This window comes from Hibiscus syriacus, unplaced genomic scaffold (genome assembly GCF_006381635.1).
Source record: "Hibiscus syriacus cultivar Baekdansim isolate YM2019G1 unplaced genomic scaffold, ASM638163v2 tig00117021_pilon, whole genome shotgun sequence".
Lineage (NCBI taxonomy): Eukaryota > Viridiplantae > Streptophyta > Magnoliopsida > Malvales > Malvaceae > Hibiscus > Hibiscus syriacus.
This window is the reverse complement of record NW_024063527.1, coordinates 4,567-16,304: the sequence shown is the minus strand read 5'-3', so window position 1 is coordinate 16,304 and position 11,738 is coordinate 4,567. Positions and strand designations below refer to the sequence as shown.

Sequence of the window (11,738 nt, the reverse complement as noted above, 5' to 3'; positions counted from 1 at the left end):
GCCAGTATATTGAATGAATTGGAAATATCTAATAGCATTTATGTTAGGCTTGTAAATAAGACGAGACATATCACGATTCGTTAAGGTCTGTCAATCATAATTTAAATCCAACTCTAATTCTAGCCGAAACAAACTTTTTAATACCTAACTTAAAAAAATTGTGACCAACTCAAAGATAATATATTAATTTTTTATTTCTTAAAATTAAAATATTAATATTAATAAATTATTTTTTAAAACATGGATATTTTTTGACATTGCATCTTACTATTAACTTTGATTGTTTGAAAAATCCACGAGGTTTAAATTTGTGGTCCATCTATTGTAAATGGTAATGTATGGTGATGCGATTGAGAAATATTTATAATAAATGAATGTATGGTATCAGTTTTGTGATTCATGACATGGGTGACTAGATTCCCACTTTAGCACAATATTTAAGGATACTGCTACTTCATGCTTTTATAGTACAACATTATAATCCTTAATCAATAAATTAAGGCCCATTAATTGTATTCTTTTAAAAAAGGTTATAATATTATTGAAAAGAGAAAAAAATTAAATCCATTGAATTACTTCAGTGATAAAAAGAAATATTAATTTCTTAAGATGACCTAAATTTGAGTAAATATATTTATATAATACACGTGCTTTGTCAGTAACTAAAAAAAAGGCTCTGAATAAATATTATATTATTGAAAAAAATTAAATAATTTTGTATAAACTTATTCAGTTCTCTCTTCTTCCTCCGGTGGAGTGGAGTGGAGTAATGCAAATACGGTTGTTAACAAATGAAGAAGGATTGGATTTTGTGGCCAGCAACAAATGCATGGCTTATTCAGGTTCCACCCAATTTCTAATTATAGAATCAACTCTACCGAACACATTAATATATAATTTTACTTGTGGACTGCCTCCATTTGAGTTCTTTTAAACCTTGAATAGCATGACTATTGATTTGATTAATATGAATTTGATTATTAATCTCATGCTATTTTTTTATTAATATGGAATAAGTATAAGTCGGTATTTGTTCAAATATAATTTTCAATCATTTAACATTGAACGTTTACATTTCTAATATTTCTAATACTCGAATCCGTGACCTCAATGAATAACAATATTTCATTTGCCATTGAAGTTGATTGGTTGATATAATCTCATGCTATTTTTTTAGCTACTACAGAAAAGCAGAAACAGAGACCGGCTTATGAACCTTGATCCTCAACCATTAAAATCGCAACTTCACACGGGGCTTCCTGGTACAGCGTCGTTCCAACCGGTTTCCCCTAGCCATCGAAGCAAGCCTGTCAGCTACCTTATTCGCCTCACGATAGGTATGGCCAATTCTCGAAGTCCAGCTCCTTTTTAAAATATCACAAATCAGCATGACAATAGTATTCCCTGTATCCTCGTGGGGATGTTGATTGATGAGATTCACCGCCATTGCACCATCCGTTTCCACCTTGAATTTTTTAAAGGGAAGATAAATTTCTAATATTACAAGGAATAATTTTTTAGAATTTTAAAGGGTGAAAATATATTATTGATAAAAATATAAAAATATTCAAAATATATGAATAAAATATTCAAGAGGACAATTGCGCTTGCTATTCTCCTTTGGTCCATCCTTGAATAATGGACGTTTTTTTCCTATAAAAATGTTAGAATTCCAAAAGTAACAAATAAGAATGGCAGAACGACTCCAACCGAGGGGAAAATTGAAACCCGGTTAAATTCGAGTCGGTCGGTTTGAATAATATCGGGTCGGATATCGGGGTAAAATTCGGGGATTTTTTGGGTTAGGGGCAAGGTATCCCCACCCCATCCCGATATATATATATAATATTTTATATTTTTTATTAATTATATATAAAATTTTTTATATTTTTTATATTAATTATATAATACAAACTCTAAACCCTAAACATTTAAACCATAAACCCTAGATTTTATAATTATTAAAGTGAAATTTGGTTGATTTTTTGATAAATTTCTCAATGTAGGGAGCTACCAAAGAAAGTGACAAAAGTGGCACAACGATTTTGGATGACTTTATTTGACTTAATATTATGTATGCATCTTCGTTGTATGATTTGAATATCGGAACAAGTTTGTATTTATTTATGTATGTGTTTTATTTTGGAGTTTCGACAATTATTTAGAATTGAGTTTGAATTTGTGATTGTAGTTTGATTTGTAAATCATATAGACTAATTTTCTAATTTTTTTGTGATCATTTTTCTATTTTTTATGAAAACTACAGTTGCTCGATTTTTTTTCTCGGGATCGGGTTCTCGGGTTCGAGGACGGGACAAAAAAAATCGCTGACGGGGCGCCCCGATAAAAAACCCGACGAGAAACAGGACGGGGACATAGATTCATTTCGGGGACGAAGACAATGAGAGCAAATCCTACCCCCAAACCCGTCCGTTACCATTCCTAGTAACAAAAAGAAAAGATGGCATTGCGACCACCAAACACAAACGTGAATCAGCCCATTCTACAGTTATTAGAAAGGACCAATATATGTAAATTCTTCATAATTTACTGGTCAATGCTTAAAATTTAATGTAAAATTTAGGTTGATTTATTATTTGGTTTTAACTAAAATTGAAAATCTATTTTATTATTTTCATATGTGTTACAACTTTATTAGTCATAAAACGTCTAATCTATTTTTTAATTAATCATTGATATCCGATCTAATGACAGATTATTTCAGATCAGATACTGCAAAGGCGATGACGTCCCTCCCAACCCAATTTGTTTCATTCGTAAACGTCAATGTTTGAACCCTTGACATTATTCAAGTAATCTAGTGCCTTATCCTACTAGACCAACCTCTTATTGGTAAAATTTTAATTATATAGTTAAAATATTTTAATATATCTATAAGAGCTATCCCGAATTTTTGATTTGAAGTATTGTGTTATGAGAACAACACGGAAATGAAATTTTATTGATTTTTTTATGGTTACTTAAGTCTTTAAAAAGGATTATAAGTTGAATGATTTTTTTTCTTATTAATGAAATTAAGCAAATAACTTAGCTTGACGGCTTGAAGATTGAAGTTGTTTCCGGCGTGCTGGGTGTAAGCCCCTAACAGCTGACTTTTAGTATTTAATTTAAATTGAACCAATTAGAATATAAAATGTGTCATTTTTTATTGATTTTAAAAAATTTATTTATTAATCAAGTTTATAAAATTAAATCAAAATTTTCAAGTTTTTATTTAAATTTAATTGTAAATATTTATATTTTTATGATACTATTTGCTTCCAAATTAAATGATTTTGTATAATCATATACAATACATATATGTTTTTTATATTTTCATATGTAATATAATATATCATATAAAATTGGGGATTTGATTTAAACTTAAAAGTCAATATTCTGATTGCTAAATATTGAGTTACTATTTAAATTAGTTCAGTTATGTTTTATAATTCGATTTAAATTTAAATTTTTTAATTAAATCAAGTTTATAAAATTAAGATTCGAATTAGTTATAATATTTTTTCTCAAGTTGAATGGAGTTAAAAAATTAATTTTTCATGAATCCTATTCGTCCTTACGTAATTTGTCACCCATCCGCCAGTTGGCAATTGGCAATTACGAAAAGGCACACGTGACATGAACTGATCAGCTGATGCTGCGCCACTGCTTTTGCAATTTGCTTGGAATTTGACCTTAAGATCAGGTCACGTCGTAAACGATCCCACCAGATTCTTGGGTCCCCCGACCAAAGTGAGTGCCGCCCGCTCACTGCTTTCAATTTTAATTTCATTTTATTTTATTTATTTAAGGCCAAAGATAACAGAAGAGAAGCGTGAACCAATTTTCATCTCTGGTTCCGTGCCCATTGTTTCTTTCTTTTTGGCTATCCATTCCTCAAAACTCCACCCTCTTATAGCGGTAGACATGACGGCTGCCGGGATTCCCTTTTATCTCGTATTCTTTCTGCTATCATCGACCCTTTCTTCTTCTTCTTCTTCTTCTTCTTCTCTCCTCATCTTCATCCCGGAACTGAAACTGCTGGTATTTTCATCTCTTTTCTTTTTCCCTTTTCTTCTATAAATATCGATTCTTTCTTTGTTTACAGTTTGGGCGACAAGTCAGCATCTTTTTAAGCCCTTTGTCTTCCCTCTTTCTTTGAAAAAAGCATATTTTTTATCCGATGAATGTAGAGATAGATGAGAAATCGGAGCAAGTTTCGGACTTTTACTACTTAAAAGTGATATATCTTATATTGTTTTTGTTTTACGTGAGAGTAATGATTATCGTGTTACCATTTGGTTATTGAAGAAAAAGAAGGCAAAACAAGATCTTTGCATTCAGAAATATTAAGGGACGAGGCTGTTGCAAGGCTTAATGACCTTGGAAAGGTGCTTCTAATTTGTACCGTTTTATTATTATTTCTCTTTTAATCGTTTTTAATTTTAACAGTGGAAATTATGCATTTCTTTAATGTTTGAAATTTATATCGCATGGCCGAAAGTGATTTAAATTAAATTATAGGTGGAGAAACATGCGAAATAGGCAAAGCTTGAAACAGTCAAAAGTCTTGAACATGATGTATTGTCTTGTTTTTATCAGGCTATAAGAAACTGAAAAGAAGAAAAACCCAGAAATTGTTATTATATTTGAAGATATCCTTAAACCAGCTATAGTTAGATTGCAGAGAAATTTAGTTTCAATAAGACTTGGACTAATTATTAGTTATCACACTTCCTCTGTGATACATAGTTGGAACCATACAATGTGCATGTGTGATTACAGCCAGTGACCAGTTGAGTTGTTGTCTGCAACGATGTTAGTTAGTCTTCGATTTTCGATAAATTGCTTTAAGTTACTAAGAAAACAATGTTGCTGGATGTCGTTTGCCTCGTTTTATAGGTGAGTGATGCTGATGACTATCTTGAGAGAACGTTTATGAGTCCGGCATCGGTGAGGGCAGGAATTCTTATTCGTGAATGGATGGAGGATGCCGGTTTGCGAACGTTAGCTTTCTACCTTTCGTTGACGCCTGATTAAGGTCTCCACTGCTCTTCACTAATGGTTATGTTAATTTCCAGGTGGATGGATTCGATGGGCAATTTGCACGGTCGAGTTGAGGGAATGAACCCAAGTGCTCAAGCTCTGCTAATTGGCTCTCATATGGTGGCGCCTCTCGTTTCTCTCATTTTTACTGAATTTCATAATAAAACATGCAACCAAAAATGAATGGCACTCTCATACTGATAGTTGACATCTTCATGGGAAAATAGGATACTGTTGTTGATGCTGGAATATTTGATGGATCATTAGGTATAATTTCTGCTATATCAGCATTGAAAGCTTTGAAAAGCAATGGCAAGTTGGGAGAACTAAAACGGCCTGTCGAGGCAAGTTATCGACATCTTCGAATGTTATAATATATCCAAGCCGTGTTTCAAAAAGATGGTTTTCGACTGGACATGCTTTATAGCGAGTGATATTGAGAATATTCTTGTTTCTTATATTTTGTTGAAACTTGCAGGTCATTTCATTTAGTGATGAGGAAGGAGTGAGGTTTCAATCTACCTTTCTAGGCAGTGCGGCTGTAGCGGGAGTTTTGCCTCTTACGGCATTGAATACATCCGATAAGAGGTTGCCTTAGTTAACACCCTTTACTTGTCTACTTATTGCATTGTTGACGACTGGTATCTTTATGCATAATCCTTGTTTAGTGGTGTGACACTGCAAGATGTTCTTAAGGGGAATTCCATAGAAATTACAGAGGAAAGCTTGTTGGAGTTGAAGTATGATCCTTCATCGGTTTGGGGTTACATTGAGGTACGTTCGCCTGCTCTGCATTATTTTGAGGATAAAGCTATATCGGTTATCTTGGGATATTCAACAAACAACTTAGCTTTGGATTTGGAATACTTTGATTCGTTTATGCAGCTTCATATCGAACAAGGACCTGTATTAGAATGGACCGGTTTTCCTCTTGCTGTAGTTAAAGGCATAGCTGGACAGACACGAATGAAGGTAAGTGTTGTCTTTTCTAAATAGATACATGACCTTCTCAAGACACACCCAATCTATGATCTTTTTTATTACCTTGGAGTTCAAGGAAATATGCAAACCTTGTATTCTATTTGCGGATACTTTTCATTTGGGATTTATGGTTGCTTGTATTCTATTTTCAACCAAAGCTCCAACTTGGATATATGTGAGAGTATAATAATTTTCAGTCCATAGGATTCATCGCCTTCTCTCGCTTTTGAAGGTTACGGTGAGAGGTTCACAAGGACATGCAGGAACAGTACCTATGTCGATGCGTAGGGACCCTATGGCTGCTGCTGCTGAGTTGATTGTTTTGCTAGAAAATCTGTGTAAACATCCTCGAGAGTTCTTATCGGATGGTGGTAACTGCAATGAATACACCTTGGAATCGTTGTCCACTTCTCTTGTCTGCACCGTTGGAGAGATCTCGACCTGGCCGAGTGCAAGTAATGTCATTCCAGGCCAGGCAAGAAATTATTCCGTGAACAAATCTCAATGTCAGCCTAAACAGGAATGCCAGCTGAGCGGTAAATATCAACTCTAATGCAGGTAACATTCACTGTGGATTTACGCACAATCGATGATGTTGGACGTGAGGCTGTTGTTTACGAACTATCTAACCAGATTTATAAAATATGTGATCGACGTTCTGTTTCTTGCATCATCGAACGGAAGGTAGGACGCTTTCTTAACATTTTCTCGAGGCATTTAGCTTTGAAAAGAAAAATTGATAGAACAGTCTGCTGTGGATCATTTCAGCATGATGCTAATGCAGTAATCTGTGATCAAGAACTGAGCTCACAGCTACGGTCTGCGGCCTACACCGCTGTCCAGAGAATGACCGGGGAGATTCAGGAAGAGGTTCCGGTGCTAATGAGCGGAGCAGGGCATGATGCAATGGCCATATCTCATTTAACCAAGGTTCGTCTGTTTTCATTGTTTAACTTACGAACGTGCATGGCATCAAATTAGTGGTCGAAGGGTAACAGCGATCATGGTTTTGGAACAGGTCGGAATGCTATTTGTACGGTGTCGGGGAGGCATAAGTCATTCCCCAGAGGAGCATGTGTTGGACGATGATGTTTGGGCGGCCGGTTTAGTTGTGCTAGCATTTCTCGAGTCTCACATGTAATTTGTAACATTGAAAAAGTTTGCAAACCGTAAATGTGAATAGGACTATCTTCTTCAATAAATCTGTTTTGTCATTTGTCCAATCCAAATATAGAATCCGGATCCTACGTACAGCATCATAATATTTCCTTGTGGAGCTTGTATTCACCGTCTTCCAAATTAACCCACGTAAAATTACCTAACTCTCAATAAGTGTTAATTTTAAAATTTTTATTTTAAAGAAAATTTAAAAATAAATTATTATATTAAAAATATTTTTACAAAATGCCCCACCCCTTCACCTCCCTCCCTGCCGTCCCCCTACTGCTCCTCCTCCCTTCCCCACTCCCCATACGGATTCCAATCGTAAAACAGTGGTCGCCGCCATCAACGCAGCATTCAAACAATGACAGCTCTGGGTATTTCATTTGAAGATGATTTTTTGAAGAGAGAAACAATAATTAAATTCTCCCATGAAAATAAACCGCTTGGAATCGAACCATCCAAATTGCTTGTAGACAAATCAAAATGCTGTAAACTTGAAAGATTGTCGAAATTTCTGAGATTTATCCGATCAAATTGGTTCCCTTCATCCATAAATTCGTCAATTTCTTCAAAAATCCGAACTCTTGAGAAATTTCCATGGAGACGAAAGAGTTATACGCCATACCGAATTCTTCAAGATTCGACAATTATTAATTTACTTAGGAAATTAGTCTTTTAAAAGATTTTGGTGCATTTATAGCTTTTGCATTACTGGGAATTTCTCGATACTAAATGGGTATGAAGATGGGTACAAAGATGAAGATGATGAAAAGGGAGGAGGGGGACGACGACGGGGGAAGGGGAGGGAGAGGGAGGAGTTTTTTTTGGGGGGGGGGGGGTTTGGATTTTTAAAAAAATATACAAAAATTTATTTTTGGTTTTTTTTAAATAAAATTTTTAAGACACGAGTCATTTAAAAAAGATTTTAACGCTTATAGCATCCTAAACACCTAAGATAATAACGTATATTAAATTAAACATTAAATTATTTAAACATTAAATTATTTAAAAATAATTTAAACAAAAACGCTATTACCTATTTATAATTATAATTAAACCTTCTTTATATATGTTCATAGAACGAAAAATAGAATTACTCATAGTCTTGCCCAATGATATATATTTGAACAGGAGCATCTGAATTGTATCAACAATGATATGCTGATTGATGCTATTGGTAGATAGCGACATTATGACATGAACAATGGTCTTTTCAAATTGGATATGATGATTATTGAGTAAGGCATGCATAATTTTATGTTAAAAGGTAAAAGAATCTTATGGGGTGAATTTGTTGATCAGAATCCGTGTAAGAAATTCTTTAATTAAAAGTTTGACCTTAAAAAATATTCTAAGAGGTGAGTAACACATCAATAAACAAATACCAAGCGTCATAACCTACGCCTCGACCACACTTGCAACAACAAGGAGACCTAAAGGTAAAGCGTGACCAACAAAAACACAACCGTATTGTCACGAACTAGGACCCAAATGAAGTAAAAAGCAGAGGTGAGAGAGAAGAAACCATTTATGTTGATCTTAACTGTGAAGGATGTTGGCTCGAAAAAATGCATATTGAAACACATGACATTTTAAAATTAAATTTTATCCAAATACGATATATTTTTCATGAATAAGTTAATTATGACGGTTTCATAGAACACGTGATAATATCACAAGATTGATAAATCGATAATAAACGACGTTAGAAGTAAGGATTCAAGTCATTCTTTGATCGGCTGATGAGACGTATGCTAATAAGTTGGAACATCTGCTATGCATATGGCACCCGGACAATCCCGAAAGTAATGACCTAGAAAAGGATCAAAATATAGTAGGACTAAGGGGTTGTTTGTTTACTTCAGAATGATTAAGCGTTGAATGATTCAAAGGTTTTGTATAAATTAACTCTGAATGTGACATGTTGTTTGATAATGACTCTGAATCATTCCGGATGTACTTTGATGCTGAATCATTCAACACTGTTTTGCTGAACCAGTCAACACTGAATTATTCAAAAATACGAAACAAACACGTTCAACATTCAACGCTGAATGATCTCATTCAGAGCCAAACAAACTGCCCCTAAATCAATCAAAACTGCATAGCACAAAGAGCATTACAGAAATTGACCAAGAATTGGGTTGAATGGAGATGATTACAATGTAGACCCCAACGGACAGTCTTAATAAGTGATGGGAGCCAAGCCACCCAGTCTTTTCCTTTTCGGTTCGATTGACCTACCCGACCTATTTAAACCGACCCCACATCCTACGTGGCAATTGTATAATTTAATATAAATTAGGAAAATAAATACTATATAAATAAATGAAATAAAACTTATCCCACCCGCAATTCGTAAATAACCCAACCCATCCATTGAAACGAAAAGAATTTCATAATTATAGATTAAAGAGAGAAATCGCTGATCAGAGAAAAACCCTATCCTAAAATGGGGAAGAAGAAGAAAAGAGTCTCGTCCACGGTATGGTGTTACTATTGCGACAGAGAATTCGACGACGAGAAGATCCTGGTGCAGCACCAGAAGGCCAAGCACTTCAAGTGCCATGTCTGTCACAAGAAGCTCTCCACCGCCGGTGGTATGGCCATCCATGTTCTCCAGGTTCACAAGGAGTCTGTCACCAAGTATCTCCTTTTCCCTATCCTAATATTACTCCTACACCTTTTCCGATTGCTTCTATATTCCATTTACTATTTTTTTTCTTATTTTTCGCTCTAAATTATGCTCGTCTTTTTAGGGTTTTTGGGGTTCACAAATATTTTTTCCCATTTAATTTTAGGGGATATTGTGTTTCTTTTTTCTCAATAGTATTTTTTTTGCAATAGATTATGGAGTATTATGTAAGCGCTTCCTTTTTCGGTTTGTCGGATACTTGTTCCCAGGATCAATGAAGGAATATAATTGCAGGATGAAAGAAAGCAAAAATTTTCGAGGGTTTAGTTCTTTGTACTCTGGCATTTGCCTTTTAAGATTGTCCCAAACACCTTCCGCTTTTAGATGAATAAATCAATTTGGGCAACTGGAAACACAATGAAACCCATATTATTGAGAGTAGCTACTAGTTCTTTGCCCCAGTTTTATTGATCTCTAGAAGAAGTTGCATTCCATGCACTTTTTGCACACAGGATAAAAAGGATAGATAACTTTATTAATAAGTAGATGCTTCTGAAATAATTTAAAATACATAAAGTGAGTAACCTAGCTTCTTAAAAGTTGTCTAAGAAGTTATACTTCCTGTTTGAATGTTAAGTGTTTGCTAGAGTGCAATCATAAATTCAATTTTCAAAAGCCGCCTATAAGTAAAGGCTGGAGCCTGCTGTGTTTTTTCTGTCAGTGAGCTTTGTAATAGACTGACGACATTTATTCTTTAAAGGGTTCCCAACGCAAAACCTGGCAGAGATTCAACTGACATTGAGATATACGGAATGCAAGGAATCCCCTATTGTACTAGCTGCTCACTATGGAGAAGAAGGTAAACATATAAATGTCTAATTTATAATCATGTTCCACATCAAATGATGATAGCTTGAGTTGTTGACCACAAACATACAAGTGCATGTTTATGTATAATATTTATATGCTTAAATGCCATCTAATTGCCACGTTTTCTGCTTCAGTGTTTTTTTTGCTGTTTGCTCTTTCAAATTTTCTAATGCATAAAAGCAAGTAGTAAATAAAATGTATTTGTGAAGGAGTAAGCAAAGCACAATGGATGTGCATTGATCTACATCACACTTTCTGGTTTCATATACTCCCTCTGTCCATTATTTGTGTCTGATATTGACTATGCACATAGTTTTAGGAGATATATTTGACCAAGAGAAATGAAAAAATTATCCCTAAAAGGTGATTGATAGATTCGACAGATTTGTTTTGATAGGTATAAAAGTGAGATATAAGATATAAGGGAAAATATAAGTGTTGTTTTTTTTTGATAGGAAAAGTAGGTCTCATAAAACCTCCTTCTAAGTAGCCCTTACCATGAGGTCAGAACCTACTAGGGGAAGGAGGAATAGAGAACCTTAATATATTGATATGTAAAAATTACATAAAACTAGAACCACTCCTTTAAGATACATAAAACTTAAGCACACTCTTATAACGCCTTGATTAAAAACCTCCGAACTCAGTACTAAAAAGTGACCCACTACCCAATCCCTCCTTGCAAGCAATCTGCCTCGCAATTACATCTTCTCGGAATCCACCTCACAATGACCTCATACTCAGAAACCGCATCCGCAATATCCTTGACAAATTTAAAAGAAAAGGAGGAACTGACTCCTGATATTTCAACCACTCCACAGCTAGCTTGCAATCAGATTCAATAATAAGCCTTCCTTCAATACCCATTCTGATGACACAAAGATGTCTATTCCTCTTTTGATAGCTTTTAACTCTGCTAAAATATAGGAGTAGGCCCTATTTTTTCTGAAAACGACATCAATTTAATCCGATTCCAATCTCTAAGAATGCCCCAATTCCTGCTAACAACCCAACCCTACTAACTGCTCATCCACGTTAAACT

At 34.5% G+C, this 11,738-nt stretch overlaps 2 protein-coding genes across 2 annotated transcripts; both read left to right on the top strand.

Moving 5' to 3' along the window:
- Positions 1–3,839: 3,839 nt before the first annotated feature.
- On the top strand, positions 3,840–7,250 carry LOC120195894 (allantoate deiminase 2-like; the record flags this gene model as incomplete). Its single annotated transcript, XM_039197834.1, has 12 exons — positions 3,840–4,044; positions 4,312–4,391; positions 4,903–5,006; positions 5,082–5,166; positions 5,274–5,390; positions 5,525–5,634; positions 5,715–5,820; positions 5,932–6,018; positions 6,260–6,502; positions 6,586–6,711; positions 6,796–6,957; positions 7,046–7,250. Coding segments are annotated over 12 exons (1,548 nt in total), but the record flags the coding sequence as incomplete, so codon positions are not given.
- Positions 7,251–9,561: 2,311 nt separating this feature from the next.
- Positions 9,562–10,689, top strand: LOC120195893 (protein SUPPRESSOR OF FRI 4-like). Its single transcript, XM_039197833.1, has 2 exons — positions 9,562–9,837; positions 10,587–10,689. Exons 1-2 carry the CDS (start codon positions 9,644–9,646, stop codon positions 10,687–10,689), a joined length of 297 nt encoding a protein of 98 aa, XP_039053764.1. The 5' UTR covers positions 9,562–9,643.
- Positions 10,690–11,738: the final 1,049 nt, after the last annotated feature.

What these genes read in the sequence shown, in the direction of transcription:
- LOC120195893 (XM_039197833.1), top strand. Translation starts at nt 9,644, where the DNA reads ATGGGGAAGAAGAAGAAAAGAGTCTCGTCCACGGTATGGTGTTACTAT. An exon ending in CACAAGGAGTCTGTCACCAA is followed by an intron (nt 9,838 to 10,586) that starts GTATCTCCTTTT and finishes TATTCTTTAAAG; the next exon opens with GGTTCCCAACGCAAAACCTG.